General features: G+C 46.7%; 2 protein-coding genes across 2 annotated transcripts in view; both read right to left on the bottom strand.

Annotated features, from left to right (window-relative positions):
- Window positions 1–17,827, bottom strand: part of LOC144483802 (uncharacterized) — a 186,477-nt gene that overhangs the window by 65,291 nt on the left and 103,359 nt on the right. Inside the window, exons 8-9 of the mRNA XM_078202341.1 lie at window positions 15,365–15,370; window positions 13,743–14,289 (exon numbers count right to left, since the gene is read on the bottom strand). Of these exons, the coding sequence (XP_078058467.1) occupies window positions 13,743–14,289; window positions 15,365–15,370 (553 nt within the window). The remainder of the gene's footprint in view (window positions 1–13,742; window positions 14,290–15,364; window positions 15,371–17,827) is intronic.
- Window positions 1,726–17,827, bottom strand: part of LOC144483839 (uncharacterized) — a 259,901-nt gene continuing 243,799 nt past the window's right edge. The window contains exon 3 of the mRNA XM_078202397.1: window positions 1,726–2,335. The gene's annotated coding sequence lies outside the window, so the exon portion shown is untranslated. The remainder of the gene's footprint in view (window positions 2,336–17,827) is intronic.

Below are 17,827 nucleotides of genomic sequence, written 5' to 3'. Positions count from 1 at the left end.
TTTTTTACACAGAGAGTGGTAGGTGTCTGGAATGCGCTGCTCGGAGTGGTGGTGGAGGCAGATACGATAGGGGCATTTAAGGGGGTTTTAAATAAGCACATGAATATGCAAGGAATAGAGGAATATGGACCAAGGGCAGGCAGAAAGGAATAGTTTAATTTGGCATCATGTTCGACACAACCTGGTGGGCTGAAGGGTCTGTTCCTGTGCTGTACAGTTCTACGTTCTATTTGTGATCTCCATTTAGAAAAAGGAAATAGAGGCACTGGAGAAGGGGCAAGAAAGATTCTCAAGAGTAATCCCAGAACTGTAATCACTTGTGAACTCACTGGTGTTTCACCAAGTTTACTGACTGAGTGAATCCCTTCCCAGTCAGAGCAGGTGACCAGCCTCTGCCTGGTGTGAACTCACTGGTGGGACATTAGTTCCCGACAGCTTTTGAAGCCACGCCCACATTTAAAGGGTCTCTCCTGGGTGTGATGATGTTGTGTCTGGGCAGGCTGGATAACTGAGTAAATCCTTTCGCACACACCGAGCAGGTGAATGGTTTCTCCCCGGTGTGAACTCACTGGTGTTTCAGCAGTGTTGATGATATTCTAAACCTCCTTGAACAGTGAGAGAGCAGCTGAACGGCCTCTCCCCGGTGTGAATGTGCTCGGGGATCATCAGTTCCTGAGAGCTTCTGAAGCCGGCCTCTCAGGCAGAGCAATAAAGGGGCTCTCCTTGGAGTGAGTGGCTTTGTGTTTCAGCAAGCTGGATGAAGTAGTGAATCCCTTCCCACACACACAGCAGGGGAATGGTCTTTCCCCAGTGTGAACTCGCTGATGTTCCCGCAGGTTGGATGACCTTTTAAATCTCTTTGTGCAGTGAGAGCAGGTGAACGGTCTCTCCTCAGTGTGAACTCGCTGGTGCTCCCGCAGGTTGGATGATGTTCTAAACCTCTTTGTGCAGTGAGAGCAGCTGAATGGTCTCTCCTCACTGTGAGTGCGCTGGTGGGACACCAGTTCCCGAGAGCTTTTGAAACCACTCCCACAGTCAGAGCATATAAAGGGTCTCTCATTAGTGTGAGTGAGATCGTGTCTGCGCAGGTGGGATAACTGACTGAATCCTTTCCCACACACAGAGCAGGTGAATGGTCTCTCCCCAGTGTGAATTTGCTGATGTCCCCACAGGCTGGATGGCTTTCTAAACCTCTTTGAGCAGTGAGAGCAGCTGAACGGTCTCTCCTCAGTGTGAATGCGCTGGTGGGACACCAGATCTCCAGAGCTTTTGAAACCACTCCCACAGTCAGAGCATTTAAATGGCCTCTCATTGGTGTGAGTGAGATTGTGTTTCAGCAGGCTGGATAACTGAGTGAATCCCTTCTCACACACAGAGCAGGTGAATGGTCTCTCCCCGGTGTGAACTCGCTGGTGTCTCCGCAGTGTGGATGAAGTTCTAAATTTCTTTGAGCAGTGAGAGCAGCTGAATGGTCTCTCCTCAGTGTGAATGCGCTGGTGGGACATCAGTTCTCCAGAGCTTTTGAATCCGCTCCCGCAGTCAGAGCATTTAAACGGTCTCTCATTGCTGTGAGTGAGATTGTGTCTGCGTAGGTGGAATGAAAGAGTGAATCCCTTCCCACACACCGAGCAGGTGAATGGATTCTCCCCAGTGTGAACTCGCTGGTGTACCCGCAGGGTGGATGACCATTTAAACCTCTTTGAGCAGTGAGAGCAGCTGAACGGTCTCTCCTCAGTGTGAGTGCGCTGGTGGGACACCAGATCCTGAGAGCTTCTGAATCCGCTCCCACAGTCAGTGCATTTAATGGGTTTCTCATTGGTGTGAGTGAGATTGTGTCTGCGCAGGTGGGATGAATGAGTGAATCCCTTCCCACACACAGAGCAGCTGAATGGTCTCTCCCCAGTGTGACTGCGTTGATGAATTTCCAGTGCAGATGGGTATCTGAATCCCTTTCCACAGTCCCCACATTTGCACAGTTTCTCCATGGTGCGGGTGTCCTTGTGACTCTCCAGGTTAAACAATCAGTTAAATCTCACACAGAACACGGGTACAATCTCTCCCCGCTGTGAATGCTGCGATGTATTTTCAGGCTGTGTAACTGGTTAAAGCTCTTTCCACACTCAGTGCACTGGAACACTCTCACTCGGGTGTGTGTATCTCAGTGCATTTCTAGTCACACCGATGTTTACAATCTTTTGAAGCCAAGAGGCCAAACAAACATTTCTCCTGTTAGATTCAAAGGCCGATGATATTCAGGTCCCAAGAAATCGAGTCACTCTGTCAGATCTCGATGTGATGTTGGAGATTTCTGTCTGATTTCTCCTTGTCTAATATCCTGTAAGTCAAATTGGAAAAAAAAAAAATTGCAATTCAGAATATGATCGAAATTCAAATCGACATTTCTAGTTTCTATGGAGCATTCATTAAAGACACAGTCATGGAGCATTAAACTTGCCGGGCAGGGCCTCCCGTATCAGCACACAGGCAGCTGCTTTGTGAGACTGCCGGCAGTACGGACAAGTCAGAGATAAGGGTGTCCTCAGAAGTGGGATTCATTGTGAAAGCTCAGGGACGGTTGATAAGATGTAGGAATTCTATGATTCTAATGAACATTCTTTCCTCTCTCATTCCCCAAAAGCTGTAAATCTCCATCCCACTCACTCCCCCTCCATTCTCACTCTGCTGTATCTAATATTCACCCTCCCAATTCTCCTGAAGGTGCTGATTGAGGCTGATTGACAGATCCATGCTCACTGCTTCCTGTCCAGCACAGAAATCAGAACAAAGAGGAGCTGCAGTCAGCATTCGGCCCATCGAGTCTGCTCAACCATTCATTCAGATTATTGGTTGATCTACCTCTGCATTATTTTCCCCACACTGTCCCCCATATCCATTGATATCTTCAATACCTAGAAACCTATCAATCCCTCTCTTGAAAATTCTTGATGACTGAGGCTCTATAGTCCTCTGGGGTAGAGAATCCAAAACATCACCACATCCTTGAGTGAAGAAATCCTTCCTCATCTGAGCTTTCTCTCCATTTTCCAGCCTGTTCCCAATAATTATTGACTCCCTTGTCATTCAAAAACTGTCTAACTCATCCTTGAATATATTCAATCCCTCCACTGGTCCCTATGGAAGAGAAATCTAACAATTCTCTGAGGGAAGAGATTGTTGGAAATATATAATATAGCTGCAGTCCAAAATTACACAGCCAGGTATAATAAGTGTATTTTATTACAGAGCTATAAATAATATATCTAATCTGTACCATATAACAACAGGGGAGCTGATAGCCTCGTGGTATTATCGCTAGACTATTAATCCAGAAACTCAGCTGATGTTCTGGGGACCCGGGTTCGAATCCTGCCACGGCAGATGGTGGAATTTGAATTTAAAAACAAAATCTAGAATTAAGAATCTACTGATGACCATGAAACCATTGTCGATTGACCAAAAAACCCATCTGGTTCATTAATGTGCTTTAGGGAAGGAAATCTGCCGTCCTTACCCAGTCTGGCCTACATGTGACTCCAGAGCCACAGCAATGTGGTTGACTCTCAGCCAGCTTCTGAAATGGCCTAGCGAGCCACTCAGTTCAAGGGGCAATTAGGGATGGGCAATAAATGCTGGCCCAGCCTGCAATGCCCGTGTCCCAAGGATGAATTAAAAACAACATCAGACACGTCTCTGTCCGATATTAGTTTACTGTCCCCTTTAATATATTTCAGAAATTAGATGGGCACATGAAGGAAATAAAGTTGCAGGGGAAAGGGAATATAGAAAGGGAATGGGACTGACTGGATTGTTCTACAGAGAGTCGGCACGGATTCGAGTTACTGAATGGACTCCTTCTGCGCCGTAATGACTCAATGAGTGGAAATATATAACATAGCTTCAGTGCTACATTACAAAACGAGAAATAATAATAAATGTACTTTGTTACAGAACCATAAATAATATATCAAATCTACAATATAACAACACTAGGCATATCTCTGTCCTATATTAATTTATTGTTCTTTTAAATGTCAGCCATCTCCTGGGGAAACCAGCCCTTTAATTGTGAACATTAGGAAAGGGACTTTTTAGCCAGACAAATCAATGTGTCAAGCTGAGGGAGCAAAGGATGTCAATGTCTTTAAGAGAAATTGCAGTGTTAATATAAGCCTTACTTGTGACTAATAAATAAACTTTAAACTTTAATATAAACTACCCAATTCTCCTGAAGGTGCTAATTAATGCTGATCGACACTCACCATTTCATGTTCCTGACAGATCATAAGAAATAGTTAGAAATTCAGCCCACCAAGCTGTTCAATTGAATTTTTTTTATTCATTCATGGGACATGGATGTTGCTGGCTGGCCAGCATTTATTACCCATCCCTAGTTGCTCTTGAAGGGCAGTTGAGAGTCAACCACATTGTTGTGGCTTTGGAGTCACATGTCGGCCAGACCAGTTAAGGATGGCAGATTTCATTCCCTGAAGGACATTAGTGAACCAGATAGGTTTTTCCGACAATCGAAAGGGTTTCATGGTCATCAGTAATTTCTTAATTCCAGATATTTTTAATTGAATTCAAATTCCGCCAGCTGCTATGGGGTGGGATTGTTGTCGGTGCAGACTCGATGGGCTGAATGGCCTCCTTCTGTACTGTAGGATTTCTATGATTCTATGACAGGATTCAAACCCGGGTCCCCAGAACATTAGCTGAGTTTCTGAATTAATAGTCTAGCAATAATACCACAAGACCATCACCTCCCCATCAAGATCATGGCTGATCTGATTGTGATCTGAACTCCACTTTTCTTCCTGTCACCCTTGACTCCCTTTTCGATCAAAAATCTCTGTGTTTTGAGTATATTTAATGATGCAGCCTCCACTGCTCTCTGGGGAAGAGAATTGCAAAGACTAACGGCCCTCTGAGGGAAGACATTTCTCCTCCTCACCATCAGAATTGGGGGACACTTTATTTTGACAATCTGCCGACTAATTCTGGAATCCCCAACATTGGAAACATCCACTCTTCATCTATACTAATCACTACCTCACAATCTGATGTCAATACTATGATCACCTCTAAACTCCAGTCAATACAGGCCCAAACTTTCCTCACAAAACAATGCCTTCATCCCAGGTATCAGCCTGCAGATCCTTCTCTGAACTGACAATGACAGAGAGGTGATCAGGGAGGGCAGAGGTGAAACAAAGCAATGGATGGACATGGATTCAGATCCACAGTAACGGAGTCACACCAGCCCCAGAGACGTGGAACCAAACAAAGAACAAAGAACAGTACAGCACAGGAAACAGGCGCTTCGCCCTCCAAGCCTGTGCCGCTCCTTGGTCCAACTAGACCAATCGTTTGTATCCCTCCATTCCCAGGCTGCTCATGTGACTATCCAGGTAAGTCTTAAACGATGTCAGCGTGCCTGCCTCCACCACCCTACTTGGCAGCGCATTCCAGGCCCCCACCACCCTCTGTGTAAAAAACGTCCCTCTGATGTCTGAGTTATACTTCGCCCCTCTCAGCTTGAGCCCGTGACCCCTCGTGATCGTCACCTCCGACCTGGGAAAAAGCTTCCCACTGTTCACCCTATCTATCCCCTTCATAATCTTGTACACCTCTATCAGATCTCCCCTCATTCTCCGTCTTTCCAAGGAGAACAACCCCAGTCTACCCAATCTCTCCTCATAGCTAAGACCCTCCATACCAGGCAACATCCTGGTAAACCTTCTCTGCACTCTCTCTAACGCCTCCACGTCCTTCTGGTAGTGCGGCGACCAGAACTGGACGCAGTACTCCAAATGTGGCCTAACCAGCGTTCTATACAGCTGCATCATCAGACTCCAGCTTTTATACTCTATACCCCGTCCTATAAAGGCAAGCATACCATATGCCTTCTTCACCACCTTCTCCACCTGTGTTGCCACCTTCAAGGATTTGTGGACTTGCACACCTAGGTCCCTCTGTGTTTCTATACTCCTGATGACTCTGCCATTTATTGCATAACTCCTCCCTACATTATTTCTTCCAAAATGCATCACTTCGCATTTATCCGGATTAAATTCCATCTGCCACCTCTCCGCCCAATTTTCCAGCCTATCTATATCCTGCTGTATTGCCTGACAATGCTCTTCGCTATCCGCAATTCCAGCCATCTTTGTGTCATCCGCAAACTTGCTGATTACACCAGTTACACCTTCTTCCAAATCATTTATATATATCACAAACAGCAGAGGTCCCAGTACAGAGCCCTGCGGAACACCACTGGTCACAGACCTCCAGCCGGAAAAAGACCCTTCGACCACTACCCTCTGTCTCCTATGGCCACGCCAGTTCTCCACCCATCGAGCCACTTCTCCTTGTATCCCATGAGCCTTAACCTTCTTAACCAACCTGCCATGTGGGACTTTGTCAAATGCCTTACTGAAATCCATATAGACGACATCCACGGCCCTTCCTTCATCAACCGTTTTTGTCACTTCCTCAAAAAACTCCACCAAATTTGTAAGGCACGACCTCCCTCTTACAAAACCATGCTGTCTGTCACTAATGAGATTGTTCTGTTCTAAATGCACATACATCCTGTCTCTAAGAATCCTCTCCAACAACTTCCCTACCACGGACGTCAAGCTCACCGGCCTATAATTTCCTGGGTTATCCCTGCTACCCTTCTTAAACAACGGGACCACATTCGCTATCCTCCAATCCTCAGGGACCTCACCCGTGTCCAAAGAAGCGACAAAGATTTCCGTCAGAGGCCCAGCAATTTCCTCTCTCGTCTCCCTGAGCAGTCGAGGATAGATGCCATCAGGCCCTGGGGCTTTGTCAGTTTTAATGTTCCCTAAAAAACCTAACACTTCCTCTCTCGTAATGGAGATTTTCTCTAACGGGTCAACACCTCCCTCCGAGACACTCCCGGTTAACACGCCCCTCTCCTTCGTGAATACCGATGCAAAGTATTCATTTAGGATCTCCCCTATTCCCTTGGGTTCTAAGCATAATTCCCCTCCTTTGTCCCTGAGAGGTCCGATTTTCTCCCTGACAACTCTTTTGTTCCTAACGTATGAATAGAATGCCTTAGGATTCTCCTTAATCCTGCCTGCCAAGAACATCTCGTGCCCTCTTTTTGCCCTTCTAACTCCCCGTTTGAGATCTTTCCTACTCTCTCTGTATTCCTCCAGAGCTCCATCTGTTTTCAGTTGCCTGGACTTAACGTACGCCTCCCTTTTCATTTTAATCAGATCCTCAATTTCCCTGGTTATCCACGGCTCTCGAATCCTACCTTTCCTATCTTTCCTTTTTACAGGCACATGCCTATCCTGCAGCCTTATCAATAGTTCCTTAAAAGACTCCCACATGCCAGACGCGGACTTACCCTCGAACATCCTCTCCCAATCAACATCCACCAATTCCTGCCTAATCCGGCTATAGTCAGCCTTCCCCCAATTTAGCACCCTGCCCGTAGGACAGCACTCATCCTTGTCCATTACTATCCTAAAGTTAACAGAGTTGTGGTCACTATTTGCCACATGTTCCCCTACCGAAACTTTGACGACCTGACCGGGCTCATTTCCCAGAACTAGGTCCAGTATAGCCCCCTCTCTAGTCGGGCTATCTACATACTGTTCCAAAGAACCTTCCAGTACGCATTTTTCAAATTCCTCCCCGTCCGGTCCCCCAGCTCTAAGCACTTTCCAGTCTGTGCCAGGGAAATTAAAGTCCCCCACTACAACAACCCTATTTTTTCTGCACCTATCCAGAATCTCCTGACATATCCTTTCCTCCACTTCCCGTGGGCTGTTGGGTGGTCTGTAGTACACCCCCAGCATAGTGACTGCACCCTTCCTGTTTCTGAGTTCCACCCACAGCGACTCAGTACATGACCCCTCTAAGTTGTCTACCCTCTGCACCGCGGTAATATGCTCCTTAACTAATATCGCTACTCCCCCACCTTTTTTAGCCCCTCCTCTGTCTCGCCTAAAACACTGATACCCCGGAATATTCAGCTGCCAGTCCTGTCCTTCTTTTAACCAAGTTTCCGTCACCGCAACCACATCCAAATTCCGCACAAGCATTAAGGCCCTAAGTTCGTCTGTTTGACCCGTTACACTCCTCGCATTGAAGCAGATGCACTCCAGACCTCCAGGCCCAGTCAGGTCCTCCTCCTCCAGAGTGCTCCTCTTCTTAGCTAGCCTTGCCCTGGCCCCCAGCTCGACCCCAGCCTCAGTATTTACTGACCTCCTGTTTTGTTCCCCACCCCCCTGCCACACTAGTTTAAATCCTGCCGAAACACTCTAGCAAAACTCCCAGCCAGGATATTTGCTCCCTTCCAGTTAAGGTGTAACCCATCCTTTCTGTACAGTTGCCATCCTGACTTGAAGATTTCCCAGTTATCTATGAATTTAAAACCCGCCCTCTTGCACCAGTCCTTTAGCCACGCGTTCAACTGTAGAATCTCCCTGTTCCGAGCCTCACTTGCACTAGACACCGGGAGCAGTCCAGAGATTGCTACCCTGGAGGCCTTACTTTTTAGCCTAGCACCCAACTCCCTGAATTTCTCTCGTATGACCCCCCTGCTCTTCCTACCTACATCATTTCCCCCAATGTGTACAATCACATCCGTTTGACTACCTTCCTTTTTAAATATGCTTCCTACCCTCTCGGAGACATCCAGTACCCCGGCACCAGGGAGGCAGACTACCATCCTGGATTCTCGTTCAGTCCCACAGAAGCGCCTGTCCGTGCCTCTAACCATTGCGTCCCCCACAACTATCGCTCTCCTAAACCCCTTCTTTCCCTTCCGGACCCCTGAGCCTGTCTCCGTGGAGGCGATCTGGTCCTCGTGGCTTACCCCTGGAGGGTCATCCCCCTCCACAGAATCCAAAACAATATACCTATTGTGGAGGGGGACAACCACAGAGGATCCCTCCACAGACTGCTCACTCCCTTCCCTTCTCCCATCTGTTGCCCATCCCTTTCTCTTATGGGAGACTGCCACTGGGGTGCTTTCTGGCACATCACCCTTCTGACTATTACCCCTCCTAACCGTGACCCACGTGTCTTCCTTCCGAGACCCTGGTGTCACTACCTGACTATAACTTTTATCTATGACTCTCTCATTTTCCCTAACTAAACTGAGTTCATCGAGCCTCAGCTCCAGCTCCCTTACACGATCCTTCAGGAGATGCAGTTCCACACATCTGGCACAGATATGGACTTCCGGGAGGCAAGTTGTCTCCAGGAACTCCCACATCCCACACCGAATGCAGTATACTGGCCTCCCACTCATACCAGCCATGTCCTTTTTAGTTTTGGGGATAAAACAAAAAGGGGCTGTAACCAAAGAAAAACAAACAAACAACCTTCCTCGCCGAAGCCCTGTGAGCCAAAGCCCTTTTAGCTCTCACTCTGTCCCCTGCTCACTCCACTGCCCGCTAACGACGCTGCCCGCTCAAAGGTGCGGCCTACTTTTAAACCCTCCAAAATCTTCCCAGGCTGCTGCTGGGCCTATTTCCTGTTTAGAAAAAAAACCTCTGATTTTTTTCACTAATTTAACTGAAAAATAATTAAATAAATTAGTGCACAAACAAGCTCCCTTACCCTCAGCCTGCTCCTGTGGAACAATGAGGCTGAAACCTCCAAGTTAAGCACTTTTAACCAGAGTACAGATAACAGAGCACAGCACGAAAATTCAAAATTATAGGTAAATGTTCAACAATACTCACCTCTGAAACAATTTCACTGTTTTCTAATTTGAAACCTGCGGCTGGAAAGATGTCAGAAGCACTGGAATCAGAGAAAAATTGCAATCTTCAAATATTCTAACTCCCTGCAAAAGATTACAAGAGTCATGTGTTAATTGTGGCTTGAAATTAAGAGATACACATTTTTTGGGGGTTTGAGATTGCTTGAAAATGCTCTTCTTCTAACCAAGGAGATTCCAAAATCACAGAATTTCTGTAGTGCAGAAGGAGGCCTTTTAGGCCATTGAGTCTGCACCAAGTTTCTAACAGAGCACCTTTACTCAGGCCCTATCCCTGTAACCTGATATACGTACATCACTAATCCTCCCCTTTCCTTCCCCCTCATCTTGGGACACAAAGGGACAATTTAGCACTGTCGATCAACCTAACCTGCACATCTTTGGAGTGTGGGAGGAAACCAGAGCACCCAGAGGAAACCCACATGGACAGAGGGAGAATGTGCAAAGTCCAGACAGACAATCAGCCGAGGCTGGAATTGAACCGGGTCTCTGGCACTATGAGACAGAAGTGCTAACCACTGTGTCACCCCCAACAGTCATTTGTAGTCCTGAATATAAATCCATAACATTCTCCCCTCCTGTTTTCTAGCATAAGATTACTTAAAATGGAATATACTTACATTGGAAGCAATTCAGACAAGGTTCACTCGCTGATTTCGGGCATGAAGGGGTCTGTTTTATAAGGAAAGGATAGGCAGGGTGCATCTATGCTCATTGGATTTTAGATAAATGAGATGTGATCTTTCTGAAACATATGAGATTCTGAGGGTGCTTGACAGAGCGAATGCTGAAAGGGTTTACCCCTCAACAGGGAATCTGGAACTGCGAGAACAATTTAAAAATAATGATCTAAGACAGAGATGAGGAGAAATTGCTTCTCTCAGAAGTTCAGTAAGCTGTGAAATTCTCTCCCTCATTGAACAGTAGAGGCCGGCTCATTGAGTATATTCAAAACTGTGTTATATACCATTTTACCTACCAGGAGGTGATGACTTAGAGAGGTTGGGGCTGGAGGAAAATTGAGTTAAGCCATGTGTTTACTGAATGGCAGAGCAGCCTCGATGGGTCTAGATGCCCCCTCCTGCTCCTAATTTTGATCATGTTTTTATTCTGTTATTCGAATGGCCGCACATTCCCCCTGCAGCACCTTCCCCCGGGAAAGGCAGCATCCATTAACCCGGCCTGTCAGTCAATGACTCAAACATTGTCTCTCCTGGTCACCCAAATCCTGAAGCTCCACCCACTGGTCGCGCATGCGCTCTGCTCCCCGCTAAACAAAAATGGCGGCCGCGGCACTGGGCCTGATCCCGGATAAAATCCCCGGAGCTGCAAACCCGGAACCGGAAGGCTCTTATTCAGGCCTTGCGGCCTACAGCAGATGTTTGTGAAGCCTGTGTTCCCTCCTCACCCCGACTCCCGGCTCCATTCCTCCCGCCGCCCTACCGATTCTCACCCCTTGAAACAAGTGTCTCCCGCACTCGTAGGCCTCCGAGCAAAGTGGCACTGCGCATGCCCCAGATACAGCGCTGCGCCTGCGCACTGGGCTCCTGTGGAGTGAATAGGGCACTTTCACACCCGCAGCGAATGCTGGGTAATAACCGCCATTGAAACCTCATACAGTTAATTCAAAATAACATTGTTAGCATTTGAGGTAAATTAATGAAATATTGAGAATTGGTACATTGCTGTGCTCCATTTCTCAATGTTCTGCTGCAGGACCATGCAATGGGCAGCACGGTGGTTAGCACTGCTGCTTCACAGCTCCAGGGTCCTGGGTTCGATTCCCAGCTTGGGTCACTGTCTGTGTGGAGTTTGCACATTCTCCTCGTGTCTGCGTGGGTTTCCTCCGGGTGCTCCGGTTTCCTCCCACAGTCCAAAGATGTGCGGGTTAGGTTGATTGGCTATGCTAAAATTGCCCTTAGTGTCCTGGGATGCGTAGGTTAGAGGAATTAGTGGGTAAATATGTAGGGATATGGGGGTAGGGCCTGGGTGGGATTGTGGTCGGTACAGACTCGATGGGCTGAATGGCCTCTTTCTGTGCTGTAGGGTTTCTAAGATTTCCTAAGATTTCAATGGTTTCAAAGCTTTTACACCGTTTCCCTCTCACTCCTCCCTTTATGGTGCTGATTCTGGCTGGGTTCAATCGCACAGTCACTGGTTCTTCTGTCTGTCCCTGATACTGAATATTCACTCTTTTAGAGAATGATACAGCATAAATAGAAATCATTTGGCCCATTATGTCTCTGCTGGCTCTCTGGAAGATCTATCCAATTAATTCCACACCCGGCTGGTAGAGTCAGAACAATGCGGGAGGGTCGTGGGGATTCCAATCAGACTGAATCATTTTATCATAAAAGTGAAATACTGTGGATGCTGGAATCTGAAAACCCCCCCAGAAAATGCTGGAAAATCTCAGCGGGTCTGATAGCATCTGTGGAGAGGGAATAGAGCCAATATTTCGAGTCTAGATGTCCCTTCATGAGAGCTCTTATGAAGTGTCATTCAGACTTGAAACGTTGGCTCTATTCTCTAATTATTTTATCAATATGTTTCTTGTTCTTAGTTTCCAAATGGCAGGTAAGAGACCTGTCCGGTCCCCACTTAAGCTCTGATTTTTCACTGACCATGCTTGGGTAGGATTATAACCATTAGAATCGACTCTCAGAGGTCTGCTTTTCAGTCCAGTGCTACTTGGAGGATACCGTCACCTCAGCGACTAACGGGTCACAAGTCCCTCACAGTTCTTATCACAAATTTATGATAAAATAATTTAAACAATGCCTGAGAACGCTTCTTCACTTCTTAACCGACTACCTACCATGGTTTGTTGATTGGTCAGACCCTCTTTTTACAAATTCGGGTATATCAGCTGCTGAACATCAGCCAGTGTTCTGGAATAAGTTTAATTCTAACTCATTCTGAGTAAATATTCTCACCACGTCCTCTATCGGGGCCCTGCTAAGCAGCTTTAATGGTCCATGATTGCAGAAACTGAGCAGTCACAGGAATGTGGTCAAGATAGTCCAGTCCCATAATGCCTCACAGTCCTTCAATTACAACAATATGTGGCTGTATGTAGCTGCCTCGGCCATGGTCAACCCCAACACTGTCTTCCTGAACTGCTACAATGCCTGAGGTGTAAGTACACCCACAGTGCTGTTAGGGAGGGATTTCCAGCTACACATTCCAGACTTTCACTGGACTGTAGATGGATACCAGATTGATATATTCCATTCAACCACACCCAAGGTGAGTTGTTCAAATTCCTTGATTGTCCAGGACAATATATTCACAATATCTTTAAATTAGAAATTAAACATTCCCATTTGATTTCAGGTATGAACATATTCTATTAGTTTGTTCTTTATTGTCAATGTCAGGCTGGGGTTCTCCTTGGAGCAAAGGAGGTTGAGGGAGATTTGATAGAGGTGGACAAAATTCTGGCAGGTTGAGATAAGGTGGACAAAGAAAAGCTGTTCCCATTAGCTGATGGGACAAGGATGAGGGGGACACAGATTTATGGTTTTGGGTCAGAGATGCAGGGGGGGATGTGAGGAAGAATATTTTGATGCAGCGAATGGTAATGTTCTGGAACTCGCTGCCTACGAGCGTGGAGGAAGTGGAGACAATAAACAATTACAAAGGAAATTCGATTGGCATCTGGGGGAGTTTCAAATAGAAATGCTGACTGAACATGTCTTAACTTCCAATCGCCCTGTCACTCTGTGATCCGTGTGAAATTTGAAACCAGGTATTCGCAACAAGACTCAGCCCACTGGAGGCAAAGTCATGAGACCAGCCAGTCCAGCAGAAAGAAACCCTCCGACCCTCCCCAATGACCAACTGTGAGAATGAACAAAATGCAGTCCTGGGTGTAACTGAGAGCAGAAACAATAACAGCAGAATCCAACCCCTGGAATCACTCGTGAATTGGTTGGTGTCTCAGCAGGGTGGATGAAGCTCTGAAACTCTTCCCACACTGAGAGCAGGTGAATGGTTTCTCCCCAGTGTGAACTCGCTGATGTGTCTGCAGGGCGGATGACTGAGTGAATCCCTCCCCACACTGAGAGCAGGTGAATGGTCTCTCCCTGGTGTGAACTCGCTGGTGTCCTCGCAGGCTGGATAAGTCAGTGAATCCCTTCCCACACACAGAGCAGGTGAACGGTCTCTCCCCAGTGTGAATTCGCTGGTGTCCTCGCAGGCTGGATAAGTCAGTGAATCCCTTCCCACACACAGTGCAGGTGAACGGTCTCTCCCCAGTGTGAACTCGCTGGTGTGTTCGCAAGTGGGATGTCTGAGTGAATCTCTTCCCACACTGAGAGCAGGTGAACGGTCTCTCGCCAGAATGAACTTGCTGATGTGTCTGCAGGCTGGATAACCAAGTGAAACCCTCCCCACAGTGAGAGTAGGTGAAAGGCCTCTCCCCAGTGTGAACTCGCTGGTGTGTCCGCAGATTCGATAACTGACTGAATCCCTTGCCACAGACACAGCAAGTGAATGGTCTCTCCCCAGTGTGACTGCGCCGATGAGCTTCCTGCTGAGATGGGGATATGAATCCCTTCCCACAGTCCCCACATTTCCACGGTTTCTCCATGATGCGGGCATCCTTGTGACTCTCCAGGTTAAACAATCAGTTAAATCTCACACAGAACACGGGTACAGTCTCTCCCCGCTGTGAATGCTGCGATGTATTTTCAGGTAGTGTAACTGGTTAAAGCTCTTACCACTCTCAGTGCACTGGAACACTGTCACTCGGGTGTATCTGTGCCTTGGTGCTTTTCCAGTCACACAAATGATTAAAGTTTTTGAAGCAGACAGAACAGGAAAACATTTCTCCTTCGAGAATCAAAGATCGATATATTCAGATCCCGATGAATTGAGTGAGGATGTCAGATGTTGATGTGACATTAGATTTGAGATTTCTGTCTGTAAATCCTACCCTTCCAATATCCTGTAAAAGGAGTTTACAGAAGTGATCAGTGTCAGTACAGGATAGAAATTCAGAACAATTCTAGTTTCTCTGGAACATTCTTTCCTCTCTCATTCTCCAAAAGCTGTGAATCTCCATCCCACACACTCTCCCTCCATTCTCACTCTGCTGTATCTAATATTCACCCTCCCAATTCTCCTGAAGGTGCTGATTGAGGCTGATTGACAGATCCATGCTCACTGCTTCCTGTTCTGGACACACACAGCTGGAAATCTCCATGCAGGCTGCAGCCTAACAGAAATATGGCTACATTCCTCGACTCAAAATGTTTAAAATGGATTGTTTCAGTTAGTGAAGATACAGGGGGTTGTGACTGATGATGATATTGAACTTGCTGCCAATGTGGGTGATCATAGAGTTTTACAGCATGGAAAGAGGCCCTTCGGCCCATCGTGTTTGTGCTGGCCATCAAGGACCGTTCTATTCCAATCCCATTTTCCACTCTGTGTGCGTAACCTTGTATGCCATGGCATTTCAAAAGCTTAACTAAATTCTTCTTAAATGTTGTGAAGGTTCCCACCCCTACTACTCTTTCAGGCACTGAGTTCCAGATTCCCTCCACCCTCTGGGTCAAAAGATTTCTCCTCACTTCTCCTATAAACCTCCTGCTCCTGAAATTAAATCCATGCCCCTGGTTATTGACCCCTCAACTAAAGAGAAAAGTTCCTTCCTGTCCCCCCTATCTGTGCCCCTCAAAATTTTATACACCTCAATCAGGTCCCCCTCACCCTTCCCTGCTCCAAGAAAAACAACGCCAGCCTATCCAGCCTCTCTTCATAGCTGAAACACTCCAGCCCAGCCAACACCCTGGGGAATTTCCTCTGCACCTTCCCCAGTGCAATTACATCCTTCCTATAGTGTGGCGACCAGAACTGCACACAGTACTCCAGCTGTGGCCTATCCAGTGTTTTATACAGCTCCATCATAACCTCCCTGCCCTTATATTCAATGATGTGGAGATGCCGGCGTTGGACTGGGGTAAACACAGTAAAAGTTTTAACAACACCAGGTTAAAGTCCAACAGGTTTATTTGGTAGCAAATGCCATTAGCTTTCAGAGTGCGGCTCCTTCGTCAGATGGAGTGGATATCTGCTCTCAAACAGGGCATACAGAGGCACAAAATCAAGTTACAGAATACTGATTAGAATGTGAATCTCTACAACCATATATCCAATGCCTTGGTTAATAAAGGCAAGTATTCCATGTGACTTCTGAACCACCTTATGTAACTGTCTTAATGTCTTCAGAGATCTATGGACATGCACACCAAGGTCCCTCTGATCCTCTGTACTTCCTAGGATCTGACCATTCATTGTGCATTCTGTTAACTTGCTCGTCCTCCAAAAATTACCTAAACTTTTCAGGGTTGAATTCCACTTGCCACTGTTCTGCCCATCTAACTAAAGTTTTACGGTTTATTTACTAGTGTCACAAGTAGGCTTACATTAACACTGCAGTGAAGTTACTGTGAAAATCCCTGAGTCGCCACACTCCAGCACCTGTTTGGGTACACTGAGGGAGAATTTAGCATGACCAATGCACCTAATCAACACGTCTTTCGGACTGTGGGAGGAAACCGGAGCACCCGGAGGAAACCCACGCAGACATGGGGAGAATGTGCAGACTCCACACAGAGGGTGACCCAAGCCGGGAATCAAACTCGGGTCCCTGGCACTGTGAGGCAGCAGTGCCTCCGTGCCACCCTGTCGATATCGTCCTGTAATCTAAGGCTTTGCTCCTCGGTTTTTAGCACATGACCAATTTTTGTGTCATCTGCAAACTTACTAATCATACCTCCTATATTCACATCCAGATCATTAACGTACACTACAAGCAACAAGCAACCCAGCACCAATCCCTGCGGAACATCACTAAACACAGGCATCCAGTCACAAACACAATTTTGGATCCGGTTTGGCAAATTGCCCCTGGATCCCATGGGCTTTTACCTTCTCCATCAGCCTCCCATGTGGGACCTTGTCAAAAGCCTGAATGAAGTCCATGTTGACTTCATCAACTGAACTACCCTCATCTACACACCAAGTCACCTCCTCAAAAATTCAACCAGATTTGTAAGGCATGATCTCTCTTTGCCAAAACCGTGCTGCCCATCCTTGATTAATCCTCACCTCCCCAAGTGGAAATTAATTCTGTCCCCAGAATTGTTTCCAATAGTTTCCCTATTGCTGAAGTTACACTCACTGGCCAGTAATTTGTTGTTTTTTTCCCTACTTCCCTTCTTGACTAGTGGTACCATATCAGCTGTCCTCCAGTCCTCTGGCACCGCTCCTGTCCCGAGGCAGGTACATTAGGGAGACCATGCAGATGCTACGACAACGAATGAATGAACACCGCTCGACAATCACCAGGCAGGAGTGTTCCCTTCCAGTCGAGGAACATTTCAGCAGGCACGGGTATTCAGCCTCTGATCTTTGGGTAAGCGTTCTCCAAGGCAGCCTTCACAACACACAACGCAGAATCGCTGAGCAGAAACTGATAGCCAAGTTCCACACACATGAGGATGGCCTCAACCGGGATCTTGGGTTCATGTCACACAATCTGTAACTCCCACGACTTGCCTGGGCTTGCAAAATCTCACTAACTCTCCTGGCTGGAGACAATACACACCTCTTTAACCTGTGCTTGGCCCTCTCTCCACTCACATTGTCTGTACCTTCAAGACTTGATTACTTGTAAAGACTCGTATTCCAACCATTATTTTGGAAATTGAGTTTGTGTCTTTATATGCCCTGTTTGTGAACAGAACTCCCACTCACCTGATGAAGGGGCAGCGCTCTGAAATTAAGTGGCTTTTGCTACCAAATAAATCTGTTGGACTTTAACCTGGTGTTGTGAGACTTCTTACTGTGTTTACCCAGTCCAACGTCAGCATCTCCACATCATAACTGAAGCATAACATCCTCTTTCCTATGTTCAATTTCCCTCGTAATAAAGGATAGCATTCCATTTGTAAAAACGTTGATTTATTTAAACAAAGATTTATAGTGTTCACTTGCTAACAATAACCTCACTAATCGTAAATCACACCAGGTTCCAGTGACTTA

Source organism: Mustelus asterias, unplaced genomic scaffold (genome assembly GCF_964213995.1).
Source record: "Mustelus asterias unplaced genomic scaffold, sMusAst1.hap1.1 HAP1_SCAFFOLD_79, whole genome shotgun sequence".
NCBI lineage: Eukaryota > Metazoa > Chordata > Chondrichthyes > Carcharhiniformes > Triakidae > Mustelus > Mustelus asterias.
This window is presented reverse-complemented; position numbering and strand designations above follow the sequence as displayed.